At 42.2% G+C, this 24,926-nt stretch overlaps 1 protein-coding gene across 1 annotated transcript in view; it reads left to right on the top strand.

Annotated features, from left to right (window-relative positions):
* Window positions 1-1,262: 1,262 nt before the first annotated feature.
* The window catches only part of pde2a (phosphodiesterase 2A), a 154,462-nt gene continuing 130,798 nt past the window's right edge, over window positions 1,263-24,926 (top strand). Inside the window, exon 1 of the mRNA XM_086215692.1 lies at window positions 1,263-1,725. Coding sequence (XP_086071818.1) covers window positions 1,667-1,725 — 59 coding nt within the window. The 5' untranslated portion in view covers window positions 1,263-1,666. The remainder of the gene's footprint in view (window positions 1,726-24,926) is intronic.

Below are 24,926 nucleotides of genomic sequence, written 5' to 3'. Positions count from 1 at the left end.
ATCCTTACCCAGTCAGATCCTTCCCTGCTTCTCGCTCTCCCACCTGCTTCTTGTTGTGTGATTACTTCATTTTGCTCAATGTCAGTCTGTGTAAGATCTTCTGTTTCTGTTAGCGTCCTGTTTGTTTTCACCGCACTCTGGTTTGCCTCACTTTTTTTCTGCCAGAGTTCCTGTACAGTTTAAGCATCTGAATCTCAACGTGGGGGTCGGGACCCTCACTGGTGTCCCAACATGTTTGTATGGAAAAAAAAGACATTTTACCAAAAGTAAAAAAATGTGAGAAAGACTGTGATATAATTTAGCCTGGTATTAAATCTGAGTGGATGACTCAAATGTGTGTACTTGAGAATTACCAAGGCAGCATAACTGTTTCTAGTAAAGCTATAAGGCTGAAAATCGCTTCATCATGGGGGGGGGGGGGGGGGGGGGGCATGACTCAAAAGGATGGAGAACCTCTGAAATACAGAAAACTGTCAGGGAGATCCTGCATTGTTCTGCTGTGAAGAATTAAAAGAAGAATCATGGAAGTGGACAATCTGTTCTCCAAATGCAAAGTGTGGCACTGCACCAACACTTGAAACAGAGGAGGAGGAGAAGCTCACCAACAACTACAAAACTACGTGAAGCCACTGAACACACACACACACATACATAAACACACACGCAGATATTCAGGTGTTTGCAATTAGGGCTGATTAGCTGATTGGTTCTCAGCTCAGGGTGAGGCTGGTTGGAGCGGAGCTGGGATTTTGCTGGAGTACTTCATAATACCAACTGAGATGATGATGAACAGATGCGGGGGAACTAACAGCAGAGTGACAGAGTTGTCAATCAACCACAGTTGAGGTCTAATCAGGCCAATAATTGACAGCACCTGGGAACTGTGACTGTAATGCGTTCTCTCTCAAAGTTTGACACAGAAAAAGCCTGCTGATTTGTCTGCGGTGGGGCGGCATATAAAGGCAAATAACCGTTGGAACTTGAAACTGTCACTGTAGTCAAGTACATGTCTATAATTAAAGGCGATAAGATTTGTGTTTGTGGAAGGAGAAGAGGAACGTCCATGACCTGCGCCATGCATCCTGGATGAAGTTCATACGGAAGTGTGTGTGTGTGTGTGTGTGTGTGTGTGGTGTGTGTGTGTGGGGGGGGGGGGTGCGAACACGCACCAGCTGATGTGTGAAGTTACAACTGGCACTCCACGAATGAATGAGCTCGAGGAGGAACACGGCCGACCTGGGGAAGGTTTTCCAACATCGCAGGACTGACACGTCTTTTTGAGAGTTGAGTCCATGTGGCGTGAACAACCCGGCTGAGCGCTCTCTCTCTCTCTCTCTCTCTCTCTCTCTCTCTCTCTCTCTCTCTCTCTCTCTCTCTCTCTCTGCCCGTTATATCCTCGCGCACGCACCACAGCTCAAGTATCAGTTACCGGGTCCCGACCAATCCCCGTGCGCTGTCAGAGCTCGAGAGGAGAAGAAGGCAGACACAGACGGAGGGAAGAGAACGCGAGGGGAGCACACACCCTTTAGTTCATCCTCCCATCCTTCGACACTCAGCCAGCCAGCGTCCTCTCCTCTCCTCTCCTCCCCCTTCCCCCCCTCGCCCGCGAGGACCCCCTCCTGACTAACTGCAGCTGTTTGGGTCAAGGCGCGAGGCAGGATGCGCGATGGGACAAGCGTGCGGACACGCGCTCCTCTGCCGTAGTCAGCCGCCGTCCTCCGAGATGTAAGTGTGTGTGTGTGTGTGTGTGTTTGTGTGTGTCAGCTGCTTGCTACTACACGGAGCTCACAAACCGAGCTGCACATGGCTCCTAGCGGCGAGAGAGAAGGCAGAGAGCGTTGTAGTAGAGCGACCTGCTGGTTGTCAGTATCCCCCTGACAGCAGCAGGCAGGACCCCAGGTGAACCCAACAGGCGGCTGTCAGCTCTGTGGTTCTCCACCATCACACTGTTATACTCCTACAACGTCCCCACATGAGTCCGCTATCTCTTGACCCTTGACAGCCTGAGACATCATCGCTTTTTATTGAAAATAGTTTAAAAATTGTGAAAATGTTGAAATTTTGCAGACGTGTCTTAAAATACCGTATCCTCGCCCCAGCCATGCACCCCGTGTCTCCAATGTCAAAGAAGAAGGCCTACTGTACATGGGATGTTAGTGAGTTAATAGTTGTTAATAATTCATCTGCGAATGACTTATCATTTCTGAGAAGAGATGCACAGGAGCTGGAGTCTAAATTGTTAAAGGTTTATTAATTGATTACCAACATTTGCTGCAGTACCAAACTGGAAGATAAACAGCTCAGGTGTTTTGAAATCCTTAAAGTACTTTTATCTGACTTAAAACTGGTCTTAAATCATGAGAAAATTAATTCCAGTTTTTAATAATTGATGCGACTTAACTACAGCGTATACATTTTTGTGAAAGCTGCCTTATAAGAGAGCGCGACCACTTGTATAACAACCTTTTTGATAAATTCTAGAGTGATTGGTACAGCATGCGAGTACAGAGCATGCAGTGTGCAGCTTTTCTACTTCTCGAGCCAATAAAGCCATTTGAAACCCCTCTGGGTTTTCTTAAAAACACATCATCATAAAGCTTAAAAACTAGTTCAGTCTCGACCCTCAGGCTGTTTTTAGTTCATCAAAAGTTGACATTTAGCAGATAAATGGGTTTCACAAGGCAACAAATATGCGCTGTACCAGAGGGGAGCAGGCTGGCACAATTATTATGCATAACACCGAGCTAATGGTGTTTGCAGTGTGATGAGGAAATGGTGGGGAAACTCATTGTTGAGGACATGATTTGAGTTGTGGCTGGAGACTTCATCTTATTGCAAGATGTTCCTGTCCCCCTCCCCCTTGGAGACACCTGTCTGGACATGGAGCTGTGAAATGCCACGCTCTGTGTTTAGCTAAATGTTCAAAATATCCTCCTGATACTGAACCAGATTTGCGTGGTTTGAAATTGTTGCCGTAAACCCACAGCACCTGCACTCCAAAGACGATTTTTAATATTGCCAATTCCCTCTCAGAGCAGCTTGCAACATTTGCCGCTAATAACATTGTGATACCATTACTGAAGGCACACATTCTTTCAGCCGATTTCCTGATATCAAGTTTCATCTCCTTTTTCCTCTTGAAATCCACCTCTTATTGAGTTTTATTCTCTCCATCTCCCATTCATTAGTAGTTTGCATTCAGTGAGGGAAATGGCTGAAGGACAATAGCTTTGATCAGTGACTTTATGCATCATTTGTTCAACAGTCTTGGGAGAAAATGACCAGATTAGCGGGGGAATAATGAATCCGCCAGGTGGACGTCTGACAAACAATTAATTTCAGTCACTGTTCTCACCTTCCCTCTCACGCCGGAGTCGGTTTGACTTCCAGACAAAGGTCACGCGGTGCGGTGCTGTCACAAAATACACAAGAGCATTTACCATTATGTTTACATGGACGGCATGAATAACACACGACTCAGGTTTCCGTGCAAAGGTAATGTCAGTTTTGACCAAAATCATCGGAAGAAGCGTGAATTTTCCCATCCACTGCTGTTACACAAGTATTTGTTCATGGAGATGAACAATAGGTGGCATATTAATTTGCTCATCTTCCACAGTAGAAGACAAGGGCGTAGCAAGATGACATCATTAGAAGAGCTTCAGTCAAACCTCAAAGTAACACAATGGAAAGAAGACAATGAAAATGGAGAGATTTAAACAACTAAAATCGTAACACGTCTGCTGTTTCCATTGCATTTATCTTTTTTAAGGACACCAACTTTTCCACCTCCCCAAACAGAAAATATATTTTTTGCAAATTATTGGATTTATTTTTTTTTTATTGCATAAATTGAAAATGCACTAGATCTGGATGGAAATGCACGTAATGTCACGAACACTATTTTCTGACAGGCTGGACCTGAATATTTTCTGTTTTGCAACACTTTTTGATATGTTCTGCTGGTAAAATTAATTTGGCTCACGATTTTCTGCATTATTTGCAACAAAAACCTCAAACTGTACCACATGTATCATTACAACAGCAACATGACAAAAGGTTTGAGGTATAATTTCAGAAGACAGTTTGACAAAGAATGTGGGGATGTGATGTGGACGTGTGTCTTCAGTCAGACTTTGCTCAGCAGCTGATAAATGGTAATATTCTGGAATTTAATGTAAAATCCTTAATCAAAATTTTTTTTATTTCAATTGAATTAATTCTGTAGTCAGATTATTGTCATCTATGTACAAATAGCTAGAGTTAATCCACTGGATTATGGACCTTGTTGGGAGAAAGCATTCAGATAAACTCAAAAATGCATCAAACAGTAAGAATAATAGCCTTCCAGTTTATATTTGATAATTCATGAAATGAATGTGATAACCTTTTGCTGCTTAGTCATGTTTTTCTTGTGTGTTGCAATAGTTCTTTTTGTCATTGAATTCCTTTGAGATCCAGTAATTCATCATCAGAAATATTGACCGAGCTCTACAGTTTCAGGAATCCTGACTTCAGTCTGAGCTTGGAGCTCTGGCTCCTGTCAGACTTTTGATGCTGAGCGCCTTCATGCTGCTGCGTGCGCCCGTGTGTTATAAACAGGCTTTTGAGGAGGACACATTCATATTCAGGGCACTGTGTTTGTAAACTGTTATCATCTTGCATCATCTTAGCAGCAAGCTGCCATCACACTTGCATCTGGGTTCAATTTTGTGTATTCATGAGCCAACGGGTGTATTTGAAAGGTCTTTAGCTTGAAAAATATAGTAATTTACTGGATTAATGCCAGGAAGTCAGATCCACCATCCCTTGCTGGACACACACACACACACACACACACACACACAGGAGCAGCAGCAGCAGAGTTGTAACCTGACTCCTGATGAGTGTGTTTGTGTGTGTGTGTGTGTGTGTGTGAGACAGAGAAAGGATGCTGACGCTGCACTGTGTTATCATCAGTAATGGGCTCATCAATACTAAAATATTCAGAGAGAGAGAGAGAGAGAGAGAGAATAGCAACAGAGAGGGAAGCAGGAGATAAAGTGAAAGCAAATAGAAAGCAGAGAATAATCAGTGTGTGCTGTGTTTGCATGCATGTTTGTGAATCTGCAGATTACAGAATGTGTTTACTTCAGCAAAACATTTCGCTTAAAAGCTTTCTGTTCACAGTTTGATTTTCATTTGTATACAGTTTATAGGATATTCACGCTTCATAAAGGCTTTATGTTTACACAGGGGGCCGGCAGAATCTAATTATTTGATCCGACTTGTAAAATTATTCTATACGTGTTTTGAATACATTTAAACACATGTAGAAAATAATGGAAAGAAAAACTGCACAATCCATAACTTTGCTCTAGAAAGCTCTGTGTGGGATTCCAGTTGGTCCAAATTAGTGACCACAGAGAAAATAAAAGGCAAACGGCAAGGCTCGGATGTTGGGAAGTGCGCGCAGCTGAGTCATTAGTTACAGCTTCTAAAACGATAATAAAAATCTGTCTCTAAGAGTCAAGAAGTCAACTACAGTTCTCTGTATAGTGACTGCAAACATCCCCAACCAATCATGAAAGAGATTGAGCTATGAAGGAGTTTTTAGTACAGTCAGCAGTCTGAATTTGTCCACTGTGAGATTCTGGTTATTGATTGAATGCAATAACTACCAAGCAAAATTTCTCCTGATTGTAAAAGAAAAGCATTCTTCGTGGTGCCTCTGAGGAGAGTAGTTAAACTAGCCACTGTATAGTGCATGGGACATTTCAGGTCCATGTCTTTAAATTAATAATGGTGGTGCTCTGCATGTAACAAGAATGTAACCAATCAGTGCCATCTCTCATTACCTTAGTCACATCAGCTCGTTGCTTCTTAAAGCGTAGATTCAGCAGGTTTGAGAAACTAATGATTTTTCCGCTGAGGAAACAACTTGTTTCTGTCAAAATATTTCAGAAGCTCAGTGGTGAATTTTTTTTCTTTCCCCTCCTGAGATTTACCTCTGTTCTCAAGGTTCCTCTGTCCTGTCAAGTGTGTAACTAGTTTGCTGTTTTGTTGGTCAGATGTTCTGCCGAGTGTTTACATGGTGTGCAGAGATAGCGGAGTCCAGGTGTGAGAACATGCTGGGAGGAGGAATTTCAACTGAAGGCGTGAGCTGGTCATGGCCCATCTTGCTTGCCATTGGCTGCAGCACAGGAGATGTTTTGTGTAGTTTGTTAGCTTCGGGAAGTATTGAGCATACATCTGGATGAAGAAGACTTGGATTATACGGGCAGTGCATCTGAGAGTTTGAAAGTGGATGTTTGGTCAGTCACTGGTCTCTATTTGGTTCTATAGCTACAATTATGTGCCTGGTGTTTTCTGAATTCTGGTTTCACTAAGACATCATACGAGGGGAAAAATTGCTCATGGATTCCAGACGCCTAACACTGGGCAATGGATAAACAACAAATGATATGTGGATGAAGTATTACTTGAAAGTGCATGGGTTTTAAGGTCCTGGGGTTAATACATGGGTTCACCTGCCTTTGCACTGAACAAAGTCCCTGACAGAAATAAATGTGAACCAAACGCATGCTTGGTTTTCATATTAATGCCACAGGGAAACTATTTCCTCCCTGATGAAATAGGTACACATGGTGCATTGAACAAAAGGGTCAGCTGTTGTTATTTCAGCAGGATGGCAGGGAATTTCTGCTAAATTCAAAGACAAAAATGCGTATTCAGATGACGCAGGTTACGCAGCTTTAGCTACATTATTGCATCAAACAGCTTTAATTGACTACATACAATGTGCCATTAACAGGCCTGTATTTAACCGTGAATTGAAACCAGAGTGGAGGAGATGGATGCTGTAATTTAGCAATGGCAACAAGCTGTTTAACATTCATGTTAAATAGAGTGTAATATATGTAATTAGATGGAATGCAAGCATTCGTCTCATGGACAGAGTGGAAATGGATCTCATCATTAGCTGCAGCTAAATGTTGTTTAGATCTGGGTGGTTTGGCTGAGTGAGTGATTGTAGCCAGAATAAATCTCTGTGGTTATCCAGTTCCTCAAAATGTACTAGCTATTTAATGTGAAAAATACAAGTGTGTGTCCAGCAAATATAGTTGAGATGAAGATAAAATCGGCATGGACAGTCAAGGAGGTGCAGGAGAGAAGTTTGCACCGACTATTTTGAGACTGTTGGTTCGAAACAGCATTCTGTTCCAAGCTGTGTTTGGTCCAAAGTTTAAGATGAAATCTGGGAAACTGCATTCACTCTCCATGTGTTACTGCTGTTGAATATGAGCTGCCTCGTTTATCTTCTGAACGTCACTTTCATTTCAACATTTAATCTCTGTTTGTGTATGACATTTGTTTTGAGGGGGGGAAGAAAGAGCTGGTGTTTCAAGCTCCTTGGATCCACATACAGTACATCATTAACAATTTTGACACTGTTAAATGGAGACACATTGAGCCTGTAAAATCACTGAAATACTCCCTCTGGTATCTGTGCACGCTGTCGGTTGCAATAAAACCCAACAGTTCACCTGTCAAAGAGCTGCCTTCATGTGTCCCATGATCTCTCCTTCACAAGAGCCTTTTATGCACTTATTAGAAGCATACATGCAGGACATTAGAGGATCTTTTCAATCTGGCCAATTAAATTCAAATTGTATTTGACAAGTTGAACCTTTTGTTAATGTGGCATCAACCCAGTTTGATATGCAGTATTTTCTGTATTGATAGCAGTTCAAAGTTATTGCCATTTGTCTTATCACCGTTGTCTAATTGTCTTTGTTGAGCTGCTGTCACCTCATCATTTCCTGAGGCAGTCTGACCTCTGTCTGCGTGGTGTATTAATAGTCTCCGCCTATATTGACTTGCTCACTGAGATGCCTCGGCTGAGGAAGGCTCAGGCTGCAGGGCCAGTCTTGTTTGTTTGGTCTTTGTAATTCTGTCTGTTTTGTGATTATATTCTCACATCCCCTTACAAACTTCTGAGTGTAACCTATTTACCTAGTCGTTGGTATTTAATTGAACTCCCACTCTCGACCTGCATGATTTCAGAGGTTTAAAGTTGCTCATATTAGTCCCTCTCAAAAAAATCATATCCTGTGCTTAGGCTTTCCTTTATAACCCTACAGAAAAGTTATTTCGGTCATTTGATGATCATGAGCCATCCCTGTCCCTGTCTTTCGACTGCAAGCCACATGTACCTCCCCAACCGAGGACCAGCAGATCTAGCTTCACGCGTGAGAGGGTCTGGGATCAGCCACCCTGACAGCTGATGCAATAACTTGGTTTGCACAATCAAATAATTACGACACAAACTGTCAGAAAATGTCCCACGGAAGCTGATCTGAGATCCGTTTCTCGTTACCGACTTGATTGCCCAGATGCTCACTTTCGATGGCATCTGGCAAAGTGTGCATGGATGAATCCTGGTTTCCGCTGTACCAGTCAGATGGCAGGCAGCACGTATGGTGTCGTGTGGGTAAGGGGTTTTCTGATGTTAACGTGGTATGCAGAGTGCCTCATGACCGTTGCGCGGTGCCCAGTGGTTGCATGCTGATTGGACATTTATCTGTGCTATCAGTTACCAGTTTCATTGAATAGGAAAAACTCTGCGTAGAAAACATGACACAAACCATGACTTTTTTTTTTTAGGTCGTGTAAAAGGACAAGGAGGTTATTGTGAAAGTCCAAATCTGGTTCAGATTCTGCCGACACATTTGTGAACAGAATGTAAGAGTCTCTGGTGTGCATGTAAGAAGTATTAGATCTTTACCTTGAACTCCAAAAGTGGGAGCTAAAACTAAAGTATTCAAATTTTTTTCCAATGAAAATTTTAACTACAATTTTTGGTACTATTCATTGAAGCTTTCTTGACGAAACCATTTTCGCCATCTCTATCATCACTTATTATTCCTTCCTGGCCTCACTAAAGGCTCATGTTCACTAATTTATCTTGGATGTGTTGTTTTTCATAGCTGTCTTTTGACTTGTTTTTATCGTTCCTGTTTCCTTAAATGTCTTGATTCTTGTTTTTTCGAGCTTGCTTGTTTTTGTGTAGGACTCAGAAACGAGATGCTCAGTCTCAAGGGGATTAAACTACTTCCTTCTCTGCTGACATTGTGATATCCTACATCTCTGAGGTGTGTGGTGTTCGTCTGTGAGTGGTGTCTGATTTACATGTGATCACTGTGGTTTCTATTGTGGGTTCTACACTAGAATAGAAAACCTTGCCAGCTCACCACACCTTCTAAGGAAGAGTTATTTTGAAGAAAGAAGCTAGAATTACAGTTGGGTTGAATGTTTCAGATGTTACAGGTCTGGGGCTGAGGTTGGAGGGAAGTTTTGGATTAAATATAGGGTATTATGATATAAATAAACTAAAACAGAATGTACTTGAGTCAATACATTGTCACTACATTGTTGTGGGAGGCACCTGTCTTTGGTGAGTGAATCATTAAATTTTATGGAGAATACTAGGTTTAAGTTTACAGTACTGGCTATAGTTGTGTTTACAGTGTCCTCTTAAGTGGAGTGGAAACATGGCTCTGTGTGTGTGTGAGAGAGAGAGAGAAAGGAAGGGAGTGTGAGAGAGAGAGAGAGAGAGAGCCTGGAGGTGTCACAAGGAAATGAGCCTGACAGCTCCCGGGGTTCTGAGCTTTGGCTCCAGCAGCTCCTGTCAGCCTTCTTATCTCTATAGACTGTTGCCACAGACAGCTTGTGTGTGTTTTGTGTGTGTGTGTTTGTGTGTGCGTGCATCTGTAAGTAACAAATTTGTTACACGTGTGTGTGTGTGGATGAGCACAGTTTCCTGTCAGTAATCCAATGGACAGCTACAACTGTGTGACATTGAAGGTGTTTTTGTCAGGGGCTACAGCTGGCCTGTGTGTGTGTGTGTGTGTGTGTGTCCTTCAAGAGATACAGGTGAGCGATAGGCTGCTGAGTTTTGACAGAGATTTGATTTATTTTGCATACAGTATGACTGCGGCAGCACCTCATTGATAGGCTGTACAGGGTCTATGTGTGTGTCCTCCTAGTTTGTAGCCTGAGGACTAAATAATTCTAAATAAACATGGCATAATCTTCCAAAGAGATGACATTCAGTAAATTAGGTTTGACATCTGGCTTTAGCACCCGCAGTGCGTGTGAAGTTTGTGTGAAGATGTTGTGGTGTGACATAACAATGCCTGGATGCTTTGGTTTGAAGGACATCTCAGCTTGAGTGAGTCTATTTTAGTTCACTGGTTAACTGGTGTGTTTGTGCAGACAGTGACGCGTGTGTGTCTGTCTTCTAACAGGTGGAAAGTTTGAGGGGTCGTGGACACGGGCTTATTACTGGGAGGGTCGCAGGGTCGCATAGCGTCTCATGCTTGTCATATTTATAGCCTCTGTAGGGTTCCTAGATGGGTCTAAGATTAACTCTGTATCATGTATCATTTTTGGCACTTCAGTCATGCTGTTGAACTGAATCCTCAAGTGGCATGCTATGTGGAATAGAGTGACTATTTGATGTGGCAGATGCTTTAAAGAAGTGGCGGATTAAAAAGACGGTACATTACTGGAGAACAGTGATGCTTTGATTCTAACTTGCGGGGAAAAATATCTTTCTTCCATTGTTTTGTTCTCCTGTGTAAAGAAAACAATTTCGTTTCTAAAGGGCGTTCAATTCCTTTACTCCCATGATTCATTCGATTTTGTGTTGAATTTTGGATGCTTTGAGGGTTTTTGCCATCTTTTCCAATGTTTTTATCGACATTTTTACTCCTCTGAAATTGCTTTTTTTCCCCTATTTTCTTACTTTTTTTTTTTTTTTTTTTTTTTTACCAGCCACAGATTTAATTGACCATATTTTTGTTGTTCTTTTTTGTTATGGTAGCTTTGAATGCTGGGCTCTATCTGCTTCAGTAGAGTAGCAGAATGTGTTCCTGTGTTGCGGTCGTGCCTGCAGGGCTTTTTCTCATTGATTGGTTCTATTGATCGACTCACGCGGAGATAAAGCCACTGACAGGCTGTAAGCGTTGTATTTGGGACATTCAGGGGTGTTGTGATACTTGTCGCCCTGAATGAAATGACTCGGAACGCACAGACTGCGCAAGCACAACACATAAACAACACACACACCGTTTTAGATATATTCAAGTACTATTCCACCAACGCTGATTGTTTTTGCCATCTGCAGGCGAATATACCAGCTGTATTCTGACGTAAACCCTGTGGCTATTTTTGTGCTGCTATGCTGGAAACGCAGTGTTGATTATTTTGATCACACGGACAGATAAACTATGGACTGTTTGTGGAAACATATATGGCTCCTGAGGTTTGTGTTACTCTGTGTCTCATAGACTAATTCTCAATTCTCCTAATCTCATTTGTCACTTTCTTCATCTTTCCATTTTTTTCCTGACTTTCCAGCCATTAAATCTGCCCTGCTGACACAGAGCACGGAGACAGGTGTGACGGAGGGAGAGGCTGCTGAGATGGTTTGATAGATGAGGGGCAGGTGTGGGATTCAAAATGTAGTCCAGGTTGCCTGGCAACTAATGGTGTCACAGGTTGCTCCACAGTATTATTATATTCAGTCCATGTCATGGCGTATTCCGTCTTTGATCCACCAGTTTTGAATGCATTAATTGTTATGTTTGCTGAAGTTAACATGCCGGCGTGCACCAAGGTGTTGCTTCAAAGGCTTTGTAATAAATGTCTGGCGAATTTGAGAAAACTGCAAGCGGCATTTTTTTTTTCCTCAGGGAATTTTATTTTTTTCCTTTCAGTTTTTCCCTCTCAACATGACTGCGAACCACTGACAGCTCAGCATTAGGCTGTCAACCAGATCAATTCAAATGGAGATGCATTCTATTTCCTTAAAAAATGGAAAACACAGATTTAAGATTCAAATTGAAGGGAAAAGTGTGCACAAAATTTTAAGTGGAGTGGAAGCAGTTACAGATGGGATTGGACTGAAGGATCACACTCATGAGGTTTCTTTCCTATGTTCGGGGGGTAAACTGCTCTCACACCACTTTATTCTTTACTAGCCTTTCAGACCACAAGTAAAGAGGCCAGAACCTTAACTTGAAGGTTTTTCCTGCCTCACCTGGTGACCGCTCAAATAGGAAAGCAGCAGGGGACTGCACTCCCCGCTGCATCTTGTAGTGCTTGAACCAGATTTGACCAGAACTAAAAAGGGTACGACCTGAACTGTTATTTCAAATTCTACAGTTTCCGTAACATTCTTAGTAGAGACACTCTTATCCTCAAGTCTTTTCATTACTGTGGGTCAAAACTTGACACAGTCTTACTTGTGGAAAATTGGCATCAATGTGAGTTCATTATTTAAATTCAACATGGTTTTGATGGTGGTCAGTATATTATATCACAGTCGTACAGGATGGACAGACGTGTGACCTGCATAATATCCATGCAGAGGGTTCCAATGTTGAGTAGCTTCCAAGGTCAGCAGCTGGCTCTCAGGCATGCGTCTCCTACAGGAGACACATGTTAGAAAAGAACAGCTACATATAACCAAAGATAAGCATGCATTGTGAGATTCAAAGGAGTTGAGTATGAAATGTAACCCCCAGGTTATGGTCCTAGAGATTGTGGCTCTGACCGCACCTGAAGCTGCTCAACATGACTTCCTCTTAGCTTAGAAGACTGGGGAGTTCCAAAAATATGATCCTATTTTAGTCTATAGCCCATTTTGACGAAGCCATTTGAAGCCACACCGAGCTGATCAACTCAGACAGGAAGTCAGACACAGAAATGGCATAAAGCGACCGGTCATTTTCAAAATAAGGCACCCTTGGCAGCTTCTCATGACAAATCACATCAATACATCTGCATGACAAGTGTTGGCCCAAGGCCAGAGGTCAGCCATTCAGAGGAATTTTCACCATGGACGGAGAAACATTCATTCTAAATGTTTAAAAACAGGTTAACTTGATTTGATTGTATTAACGTTGTGGTGTGCAGCACACGTAAGTCAGAATTAACAACCTACACAAAAAGAAACTATTGTAGCTCGTTCCAAAAACAACTCAACGAAAATCTCTCAGCCTCTCTAATGCTCCTGAACAAAACCTCATCACAGCTAGAACATGGTGTGTGTCCCCGATGGGATTAATGCATAATATAGATCCACTGGCCATGGAGCCCCGACTGCATCCTGGTCACGCTGGTCTGCTGCCACCTCATATCGTGCTAACTTATGAAGCTGGAGTCGTGCTCTCAGTTAGTTTGGAGCCTTTGAACTGAGAAGAGAAGATGAATTATCCCCTTTTTAATAAGGGTGAGAGCACAAGGGCTTGACATGAAGATCCATGAATGACATCTTCAAGGCCAACAGAATCAAATATTGTAGTGATGTGTAAATTGTCCTGTTATGTGGCAGATAAAGGGTCAACATGCATTCTACGCCTTATAAACGCCCTCTGGTTAAGTTTTACAAAGCATAAAAATCCTCCAACAAAAAGCACAAAAACCTTTATGCAGGCAAGTACAACTGCTGCTATAATTGGGGAAAATAGTGCATATTTTAAAATGGCATAGAGGGGATAACTTGAGCAGCTATGATAAACTGCAGGCTCAGAGCTGGGATTATGCAGTCTGCAACACAGCAGTGGGAGAGTGAGGGAGTCTGGGAGTTGTCTCAGAAACTGGAGGATTGGACATTGTGTAAACTGTAAACCAGATTTATAGACACAAAAAGCTCTTGAGTTTAGTCACTTCCACAAAAACATCCATATACAGATGGACTGAAATGTTAAGTGCTTTAACTAGAAGCCTTTAAATGGCACAAGTCAAGTAAATCAAGTCACATGAACTGAGCTGTGACTGGGGCGATTTAATTTATAGCATATATTAATTTTCCACTATAGATTAATTTATTAAATGACAGTGTGTAAAATCGGAGTTAATGAACTTCAAATGAATTATCAGCTGACGCCGTAGCTTCCTTTATAGTGAGTTTGCTCGGATGTCTGTGTCTCCATTCAGTGTTTAACAGTGTTTCAGTCGTCCCATAAAGCAAATTTCTCCAGGTTGGAGAGTGTGGACTCACTCTCATGACGGATCATTTGTTGCCTCGGGTATTGAAAAATCGTGACCCACCCCTCATTGGTGTTTAGCAATATTTTATATAAAAACAGTGTAGCGCAGGGGTCCCCAAAATTTTTCCTGTGAGGGCCACATAACTTTCCCCTTCTCAGATGGGGGGCTGGGGTTTGTAACAGAAAAAGTGTGACGATCACAGGGTTGCCTAAACGTAAAAATGTATTTAATGGTCAGCTTTTTGCATTGTGGACACTGTTTATGAAACGGGACTTTGATAGAAATGCACAGGGCGAACACACAAACATTCTTTTCGTCATCTCTTGTTGCACGTTTTTTTTTTCTAGTGTTGTTTTTTTTTTTGTCCCCCGGGCCTACTTCTAACAGACACACCACCATTCTCAAAGTATTACCACATATATGGCACCACCATTTATGACTTCTGAATCACCCCTTCACCATGAAGAGTGCATTCATTTGTTTGACCTATTGTGTGACATTTTAGTACACAAACACATAACACAGTGGCAAAGAGGCCATAAAGTGCCTGCGGACAACCACACAAAAGTTGTCCTTGACCCGCACTTGTTTTCTAGCTGGAACACACTCTGCCCTCGGCCTCATGTGTGCCAAAGAAGAGGTCACAAAGCATGTAAATGCAGGCGCACACATAATTCTCACATACGTAGGCTCATATCTAAGTCTTGCAGAAAGGCTGGTGGGATGGAAGCCATTAGCATTCAGGCAGTACTTCCTCAGTTTGATTTGCTGTTAAAGCAGCAGCCCTATGATATGCTAATTACATTCTAAAGAGCCACCCCACCGACAATTTCAATCTCAGAAACTCTTAGAAGCTCTAAATGATTACTCACTGAGATAGAAACGAGTAAACACACACGCGTGCACACAAACCAATGCAAACACTATTTACGTCACGTTTATACTCGTTTTGCCGACAAATATGATTGTGGGTGTGTGTTTTTGTGTGTACATCAGTTTGGGTTTTGAGTACCAAGGGCGCAGACATTCATTAAGTCCACAGTTGAGTGTGTATTGCAGTTTTTGGGTCACGGTTTTTCTTTGTTTTGTTTTGTACATAAAGGGGAAGAGTAAACCCAGCAAAGCTCAGCAAAATGCCGAGGCACTCACAGTGAGCTGAAGGGAATAGATTAAATTAATAGTTAACGATAGTCACAATGAGGACTGAGCAATATGTCAATATTATGTTGAGTTAAGTTTTTTTTTTGTTTAGATATTGAATACTGTAGGTTGCACTACAGTATAATTGATGTCCTTTTCTGAACCTTCCAGAATGTTGTAGCAGTTCTAACATTTGCCTTCATCCACATCGTCATTATATTCACATTGGAGCACCAATAGTCATCCCTTCAACAATGTCACAATATTGATATGCAGCCATTTGGTAAAAAGAGCATATTGTGGTATTTGATGCTAGATCCTCCAGCCCTAGTTGCTACTGTGTTTTTCTGTCATTTATTTCTGGTTGCTGTTGCTGTAGTGCCTGTACTCATACTTCCCCAGCCACGGCAGAGCTGACCAGCCCTACGTATGTGTGTCCACGCTCTGCACTCAGAGGACACGCACGACCACATCTAACCTTTGTTTCCTGCTTGAACCACAAATTGCAGTTCATGTGTGAATCAAATCTTGGGTTGTGTATCGAACTTATTTTATGCTTTGATTTTGCTGTGTGTATGTAGCTAGCTGTCCAGCAGATAATCTTTTGGTCATTCATGTGACAGTTTGTCAGTCCCCATTTTCATATCTGTGTCATCAATTACCCCATTTGGTCACCTTTCACACCAGTCCCATGATCATCCTTCCAGGCCCACCTCTCCAGGCTCTCTCTCTCTTGCTCTCTCTCTCTCTCTCTCTCCAGGCTCTCTCTCTCTCTCCAGGCTTGCTCTCTCTCCAGGCTCTCTATCTCTCTCTCTCCAGGCTCTCTCTCTCTCTCTCTCTCTCTGACACACACACATGCGACAGTCATAACTGCCCAGAGGCTTCTCTCTCTGTCTCTTCCTCTTATATTCTCCCTTGTAATGTGCTTTTTTTTTTAAACTTAAGACGTCATTTAAGTCATATCAGGGAAAATGTTATTTTCTGCCAGTAGGTGGTCTGTGCTGTTTGTACATGCATGTATGCACAAATGGACTGTGAATAAACATCCATGTGCACAAAGCTGTTCGTGAAGAAGTCTGCAGGAGTTTTCCAAAGCGAGCCTGTTGTGTTTTCGTGTGTGAGGCAGCTGCTTGCAGCAAGTGCTACTGTAGTGGAGATGCCACATTTCCCCAGATCTGCACCTCTGCTCACGTTCTGCTTTGTTATTAGCGTACAGGTGTGCATGTGACACAGTTTGTCTCCAGGAGCAGCCTCCTCCTCAACATCAAAGTCAATATGGAGAGAGTTTCTTTGATAGCTCTTTGTTCTCAGGAGAGGTGGGAGAGTTTAAGTCTTTGATGGCCCCATTGGACCGTTTTAAAGTGTTCTTTGAGGAGCTTCCTCATGGTGGAGTGGGTTGATGTCTAAGAGGGGGCACACTTGCTTTCATCTGTCTTGTCTTTTACCATCTCGTTCTCTGCGTCTTTTAAAACCGCCTCTGCTGTCATCTTTTCATTTTTTCCCCTCTCTTTGCTTCAACATCAGTCTGATCAACGGTCCCTTTCCATTCTTCTCAGGTGTCTCTTTCATACTCCTCTCTTACCTTTCCATAAGGACTTGTGGTTGTTGTCTTGTTGTCTTTCTTCTGGATTGCATAAGGGCACAGCTTGCCTGGTCTCAAATAGGCTGTCTGGGAAGCTACTTTGATGCCACCAACAATTTGAGGCCAGTAATAAGGAGGTGGATTTAGTGCTGATTGAAGCTGGCCTTCCTTGAATCATGCTGCTCTCCCTCATCTTGTTTGTGCTTTGCTGATTCCTTATTTTCTCCCGCCCAGCTAATCATACCACTCTCCTGGTCCAAATGATAGACCAGCTGCCACATATTTTTCTGGGCTGCAATGAAAGTAAAAAACATGAAGGTTAAACAAAACAGTGGCTTTGATAAAACCAAGAACTGCTGCACTTACGGAAACAAAGCTGAGAGGGGATCACGCATGGCTGCATTTGCATTTAGGAGACGTTCTACTTTGTATGTTTCTGTTTCTGACTTGACTTTATCCTTTTATACAGAATGTTCTATCAAGGGTAACACAATCTGCATCCCTCAGACAACAACCCAGTTCTTTGGTATTCTGTTTAAAAATGACGTCTGGTCTTTTGGCCTTAGAATTAAAAAAAAGAACACAATTATCACATTAAATTTACCACAACATTCAAACCAGTAAACAAAATCACTGTAATTGCACTCTTGGTCACATCTGAAACTGTGCCTTCATTGAGTTGTGGGTATCCACTGTAATACTTCTGTTGCAGAGCATTTGTGGAGAAAAGACATAAATAGTTGTCATGTATGAGACAGTTTGTATTTTTCTAGATTTTAGGGGCTTTCGTGACTACCTGTAGCTGTTCTTTCAGTACATAAGAGGAGAGTCAGCTGTGATCTGGGCCGAGGGACAGGTGGAGTACTGATTCACGTGATTTCTCTTATGTTCACCTCTTCCTTTTGCCTCCTTCCTTCAGACAGTATTTACTCTTCCCTTGTCTTTGCATCCCTCCCTTTTTCATTTATTTCTGGTCAAGATGCATTGAGTGCTGTGTGTGTGTGTGTGTGTGTGTGTGTGTGTGTGTGCGTGTGTGTGTGCGTGCGTGTTGGGAGATGGAATATGGGTGGTAGCAGGTGATATTTTAAGGCCTCTTTCACTCTTCTTTTTTGTCTGTTGGTTTGATGTCGGTTTGATACACATCAAGAGACAACATCAAAACTCAACATATCTTTGCCCTCCCCCCCCAGGTTTCACTCTGTGGCTCACTCTCTCATGCTCACTCTCCCTCTCTTGGTCTCTCTGCTTGTTCACAGCTTGTTATGCCTCTTCGATTGACTTCTATTATGTGAATTTGCAGGGTTAAAGCTATTATTTAACCAATTTTCTACACAGTCTTTTCTCCCTTTGCAGGGTTTTCAGTAGGACAGGATCATTATTTGTACCACTTGTCTTGTACAGTCATAGGGAGTTGGCGCTGATATTGAGGTTCTTTTAAGTGAACATAGTAATACTGATATTCAGTCCTGTGTTTCTCTGCATTAAACTGGGTTGTGAAATGAAAAAACACCCCCATGATACGTTACCCATCACCTAATAGCCGACACACGTTCAGCAGCTGGCTAGTGAACCCAGTGGAGCATTTAGCAACTTTTTATGTGTTCATCACTTTTTGCAGGGCTTGAAATTTGATCATTCTTGGACTCCACAATGACATTCTAGCCTTGTTCTTTGGAGTGGATGTGGGAAGGCAACATGTTTTGAATAAAGAACATTTCAGTGTCAGGACGGGGACATGGAGGTATAACATTAATGCAAAGACCAGCAGCTGCAGCTAATTTTTCCCTCGAGCATCTTAATGACACCTCTGAGGGGACACAATTCAATCCGGTGTTAGGATGGTATAGGCCTAGGTGGCTGATGAGTGTCAGCCATTGGCATCAACCATTGGCCCAGTATGCAGTGACTGTATAGCAACAGCAATCCATCTGGACTGTATTACAAGAGGACATGTGATTTCTGCTGGTTGGTGCAGCTTCACCCTCTTCTCTCCGTCTGGCCTCCCATATCAGTGGTTGGTTTAAGGAATTGGAAATCGCGGTTCAGCCCCAGTTAAGCTCTGTTGCTTCTGCTCGAGTTTGCGCAACTCACATCTGTGCTGGTTGATTCAGTTCATGCAGTGATGACAACAGCATTAGTTCCAGTGTGATGTAACAACCATGTCCTGCCACACCCTGTCCCCTCGACACAAATGTTGATTCTGCTGTATGACGACCTCTGTGGCTGGTCTAACAGCGGAACAGGGGGGTGAGGCTATAGCTGCCTGAGATTTAGGGAAGACGGGGGTCCACTGACTGGACAAAGTAAAAATAGCGTTATATTAAAAAATGTAGCTGTAATAACAGGTAATGTAAAGCTCTGCTGATTGTTTTATTATGTATGAAGGCCTTTTGTTCACGTGACACACATCAGAGACTCTGAGAGAACACACTCGCTCATATGCTTCTTCCTGCTGCTCTGTCCATTGTGATACATAATACATTACAACTGAGACCAGGCAGTCTCTCTCTCTCGCTCTCTCTCTCGCTCTCTTTCTCTTGGATGATGATTTTCTCTCTTCCTCCCCCATCTGCTTTCCTCTCTCTCTCTCTCCCATCCTGTTACTGTATTGTTGGGTCCCAGCAGTAATTTATTCATAGAAGTACACTCCCAAAAGGGAAAGATGAGCGATGGACAACAGGGAGCTGAGGGGAGATGTAGGAACAGCTAGCTTACTAAAAAGTAAGAAAAGTGAAGGGATGTGACAGATGGCATTTCAGAAACCATCATCCGAGGTCTGAACTAGTGTGCTGAAAAATTATCGAGGGAATGTTTGGCCAGTGCCCCTAACCACAGAGTGCACAGACCCTCACACTAGTGTGCAGTCAGAAACCTCTTTAAAAATAACACATGATGACAAATTTATCCCCAAGCATACTTGGTTTATGTTGAGTAGTACACTGAAAACTTGTATTTAGCGAGTACATTTGGGTACAAGGTAGTTTTTACTGCTGAGGCGTGAACGAAAAAACATTTATGCATGATTGGCAAAAACATAACACTCCTCATGTGAACCATATCATATTGCTGACGAAATACACTATAAACTGTTAAAAGTATTCTTCTTTACATTAATTTCATTTACTCTAGTGTCCCCTCCTCTCTCCTGTTGCTGGATCTGGTAAATCACTCAGGATTTGCAAGTCTTCCTAAACAATGTTATGCAGCATGAATAGAGCCAAAAATGTAAAGATTCACACCGTTGCATCGTTTTGTATTTAATTTGAACACATCATGGTGAGTCTGAAATGCACCATATCAAATCTTTGGCTGTTAAGATTTTTTTTTTTTAGCAGCGTCATGTTGCCAAAGGTCTTGTTTTTGAGATGCACACCCTGCTGTTTATTGGTCCTCCTCCATTGATTTATTTGATGCAAATGTTGACTGACACTGTGGTGTCCTGATATGCCATTTAACAAACATTTGTCAGCCAATCAGAGAGCAGTGTGTGTTCTGTGGTCAGGGTCCATTGTCTCTTAATGGTTGCAGTTACAGATGTGAATTGGGGAGGTATTTGTCGTAGTTGATGGGGATGATAGACGACCATTATGCTATATTGTCCAATAACCATCAGTTTGCTCAGTGAACTACCAAATTGTTTCCTGTGTGTGTGTGTGTGTGTGTGTGTGAGTGGTAGGTGTGTCTTCCATCAGTTTCCCAACAGGAAGGACACACAGACCATCAGACTCAAGGGTAGAGAAACCTAATTGACCGGCAACATGACTTCAACGCTGGCACACACATCCTGAAGCGGTCATCCATCCATCCTCAGCAATGATCTGTCTAAACAAATGTGGTTTGTAATGGGGCATTCGGGCAACAGAAGCTGATTTGTAGTCATGCCATATGCTCCATATCTCTGTATAACTGTAATGTTTTCATTGTTTGTGTTCGTCCTGCACCACCAGCAGCTTTGCATTTTAACACAAGACACCTCAATGTACTTGGATGAGCAACATACACTTTTGTAAATCCCCAAATAATTAAGAGTTTCAGTACAATTTTTATATCAGGTTCACTCTCATTTGAGCTCATTATTGTGCCTTTAAATCCTCAATCTCTCCTCAAGGTCTTCATACAATTTGAAAATGACTCCCTTAAGTTATTTTTTTCAGGAGTTCTTTTACAATGACCTTCTATTCTTCAGTAGTGCCTTTCCCCTTGGAATAAGTTTGCATGCATCTTGACAGGCCTCAGGTAATGTGCTTGGGCTCTCAAGTGCAGAGCAACCAATCCTGACCGGTTGAGGAAATAGGGGCGTGATCCGTTCAAATCAACGATGGCGGCTCCTGAAGAGGTTAGCGCGGAGGTTGCTCATCACTCATATCAGACCTGGACAGTGTTTCTTCTTTGAGAGAATGGCAAAGAATGCCACTGAAGAATTTCTCCATTGCAAGTACGTGTTTGCCATTCTACTGACTGGCCTTAGCTTCTACGTCGTTACATTGATCAGACCAGATGAAGTTAGCCTGTAATGGATGGTTCAGCCAATCCCCTGCTGAATATATCTGGAAAGTGTCCGCCCTTTTCCTGAGAATTTCCCAAATGGTTCTGTGTAAAAACATGTGAGGTTACCCCTCACCCTTTCCTGCATGCTCTTGATGTGTAGGGGGTCATGATTATTGTAAGTGCAGTTGTCTTTCATAGGTACTGCATGCAGGGATTTTTTTGTGCTTGCTGAGCTGAAGCTGTTCCTCCTGAGTTGAATGAAAACACAATCTATTCCAGAAGCACCAGACCATATTCAGTGTCAAACTTTACTTTTTCTTTCTCTTTGAATATTTGTTAGAGCAGTAAAAGGAGAGGCGGTGCCCTCGCCACACACATAACACAATTCATGCAATTGTGATGACAGCGACCACCAACTACTACAACTGTGTTTCTGGCAGGTGGAGCAGCAGCTTAGGTCATGGCCATTTAAAAACATCGTAATGTGTGTTAACTGTATAAGGTCAAGTGATGGATCATGTCCCCTTTCTGCAGAGTCTGCACAGCACTGCAAAACTCTGAACACACTAATAAACTGGTCCAGAAAAGGGGGAGGGGATGCAAAAACTAATTAACAGCATGACCTTCAAGGTGCTCTGTAGTTCTGCTTAGGATTTTGCATTCAGAGACATCTGAGCATCTAAAACTCCACAACAGCTGGTCAAATTCCCGCTGATAAAGGTGATCATGTGGTGCATTCAAAAGCTCTTGAGCTACAGAATTGACCTCAAGTGTGTTGTTTTGGCGCTCTGTCAAGCACACAGATTTATTCCATCACTTGAGCAGAAACACAGCAGCAAAGTCAAATGCATATCATTTGAAGTGAGTGGTGTCTGAGCATGAAGTGAATTTATAATCTCGAGCAGCAGTTTTGCTACTACAACATGGCTGACAGTTTTTTACAAAAGCTTTGTGAATATTGCATGGGATCTGGTGATCAGTGAATTTTGAATTTGAGACTTGAGGATTTTGTTATCCCTAATATCTGATGCTTCCTCTTCCTATCTCGTCCCTGTTTCTTTTTATCACCCCCTCACTCTGTGGCGCTATGACAGCTATTAATAATGAATGTTTCTGACAGTGTAAAATGCCAGTCGGCTGCTTATCAGTGAACTGTCTCTTTTAGGAAGCTAATGTTGACAAATGACTGGGACCATAAGGCATTTGAGCACACTATTAACCTCTGAAAGGCTATTGTGTTTGTGTGTGTCAGTCAGAGAGAATATGTTAGGTGTGTGTGAGTGTGTGTGTGTGTCTATTTAATGTTGTTAGAAGCTTTGCGGGTGGCTATTAACCTTCATTCACCTTCATTTTATTTCAGTCTTGTCATTACAGTCACTTTCTTCAAATGCCGTCGCATATCACGGGGATAATGTCAGATGATGTCGCCCTGCATGAACACTAATGCAAGAAGTCATGCAGATACACGCATACACACACACACACACTCTGCAAGGCACTGCTAATCACTATTCTCACACACATATGCTGCTGTACAGTACAGTTGCCTGAGAAGATAAGAGGTGCTAGGCTCTGTCTAAAGTTGAAGGCTCTAATTGGCTGCTTAGCTTTACTAGAGTTTTTCTGCACACACACACACACCCACACCCTTGGGCTGATTTTGTCTTTAGCCGTTGTTAATGAATAGTAGAGTGTTGAAGAGATAAAGCTAAACTGGACTCATTAAATGGAGCTGAGATCAGGGTGTGTGTGTTTGTGTGTGTGAGTCTACCGGTCGCTGAGCAGCTTAATTACCTTGCCATGGAAAATCATGTTAGCACTGTAAGGGGTACCAGATTAAATGTCAGCATATCCACGCATGTAATCTGTTTGTGTGTGGATATCAGTGTGCAGATTTATGCCTTTGTGTGTTGAAAAGCTTCGATGTGCCACCATGTGTGTGTGTGTGTGTGTTTCGAGATGCACTCCGTCAGTTCCGGTAGCCCTCATCTCACACTGTCTCTCCTCCTGTCTCTTTGGGAGTCCTGGGCTTCGCTCCATTAACTTAACTACATAATGCGTGTGTGTCCATATGTATCAGAGTGTGTGTGTTTGTGATTTTTAGATCATTGTGTGGGTGTTATTTGCCTCATTTTATCATTAAACTTGCTCCCCTTTCTCCCTCTCTCTCCCTTTTTTCTCTCACGTCTGTCCCTCTCCAATGGCCTCTTGCTGGCCTACTTTTTGTTACTGAACGATCACATCATTTGTTAATGCTTTCGCGAAATGAGTTGTGGATGATCTGCAATATTGACTGGTGCACAAGTGGTCATAAAATCTTTTGAATAAAAGCATCAGTAAGCCTCGAAGCTCAGAACCCGTGGTGAAGTTAAATCAACGGCTTCCTAATCTGTAAACTGTGTGCTCTGCTATGATGCATCCGAGAAACACACTGCTGCCAACAGGTGGCTGTTTGATTTGGTTGAGATTTTCCTGTGAAGTTTTCACACTTTAATTGTGGCATTTCTCACTGTGGGGGGACTATTTAGACAGAAACAACTCTGCCAGTACTTAGTGATTAACATTTCATGAAAGAATCATGTGACGACACAATGGAGTCTTGACTGGGAATGATGAGCCACATTTGTATATGCAGTTGGACTTGAACGAAAGACTGACACACGTGAAGGTTGAACAGAAATGCTTTGCTGTAAGGATTTAAAGTTTTACTGTAATGATGTCTGAAGGTTAATAAGTTAATCAGTTTTTCAATCAGCCAAGTGTCTGGGTTTAAGGGAAGTTGAAGTGGCATCAACAGAGACCTCCATTCTTAAATTATTTGAAGTTAATCTCAAATTAAATGGGCTTTTTCTCTGAAACATGTCATACAGCTCTATATTCTGCACATTTCAAATATATCTGTCATTAAAAAAGAATAGCTGATTATTTTTAAAAGTTTTGAATACACTTTAATGCAATATGTCACAACAGACAAGCAGCAAACGCTCCATTCAGCCTATAATGATCGGTGTGTTTTAAAGCATCATTGTCCATCTCATGGAACAAATGCTGAACTTTAAAAGCTGAAACAAAAATGCATGTTTCTCTGTCTGCTTGCTGATGAACTTGATGACACACTCTTTTATAATAAATCAATTTTTTCCCAGTTTGTGAAATATTACCACAGAAACAGATTTAATTAAAAAAGCTTTGAGTGCTTCTTTAGTATTCACTTAGATCTTTGAATTGTCTCAATTTAGAGTGAAATTGAACAAAACAAAATATAACAACATTGTATTGAATATGGATCTAGGACGTCCAGGAGGTTGTGTAGCAGCAGCTGTCAGCTCATCTCTCGAAGGCACATGACAACAGCAGCAGTCACTCCTCATCAAATATACACCTTGAAGCTAGCCTGAGAATATCACACTAGCAGGCTACTGGAGGCTCGTGTGAGAGCAGAGACTGGACAGTCGTCTCACCTCCCTCCTCCGCCACAGCTACCACCATCTGATCCTTATTCAGGCTAAATCAGAACACAGCACAAACTCTACTTTGGTAGGTCATTCTTCAAGAGCACTGTGTTGGATAAAAGTGAGAGCATAATAAAACCATCAAGCTAAAAATTGCAATTGAGATACACATTTACCAAAAAGTTCAGAAAACTGGTGCACTTAAAATTGTATTTGCAGCAGGT

Source organism: Aulostomus chinensis, chromosome 10 (genome assembly GCF_037954235.1).
Source record: "Aulostomus chinensis isolate RoL2024-O1b breed Wild chromosome 10, RoL_Achi_v1.0, whole genome shotgun sequence".
Taxonomy (NCBI): domain Eukaryota; kingdom Metazoa; phylum Chordata; class Actinopteri; order Syngnathiformes; family Aulostomidae; genus Aulostomus; species Aulostomus chinensis.
The sequence above is the reverse complement of the archived record's forward strand: the minus strand, read 5'-3'. Positions and strand labels throughout refer to the sequence as shown.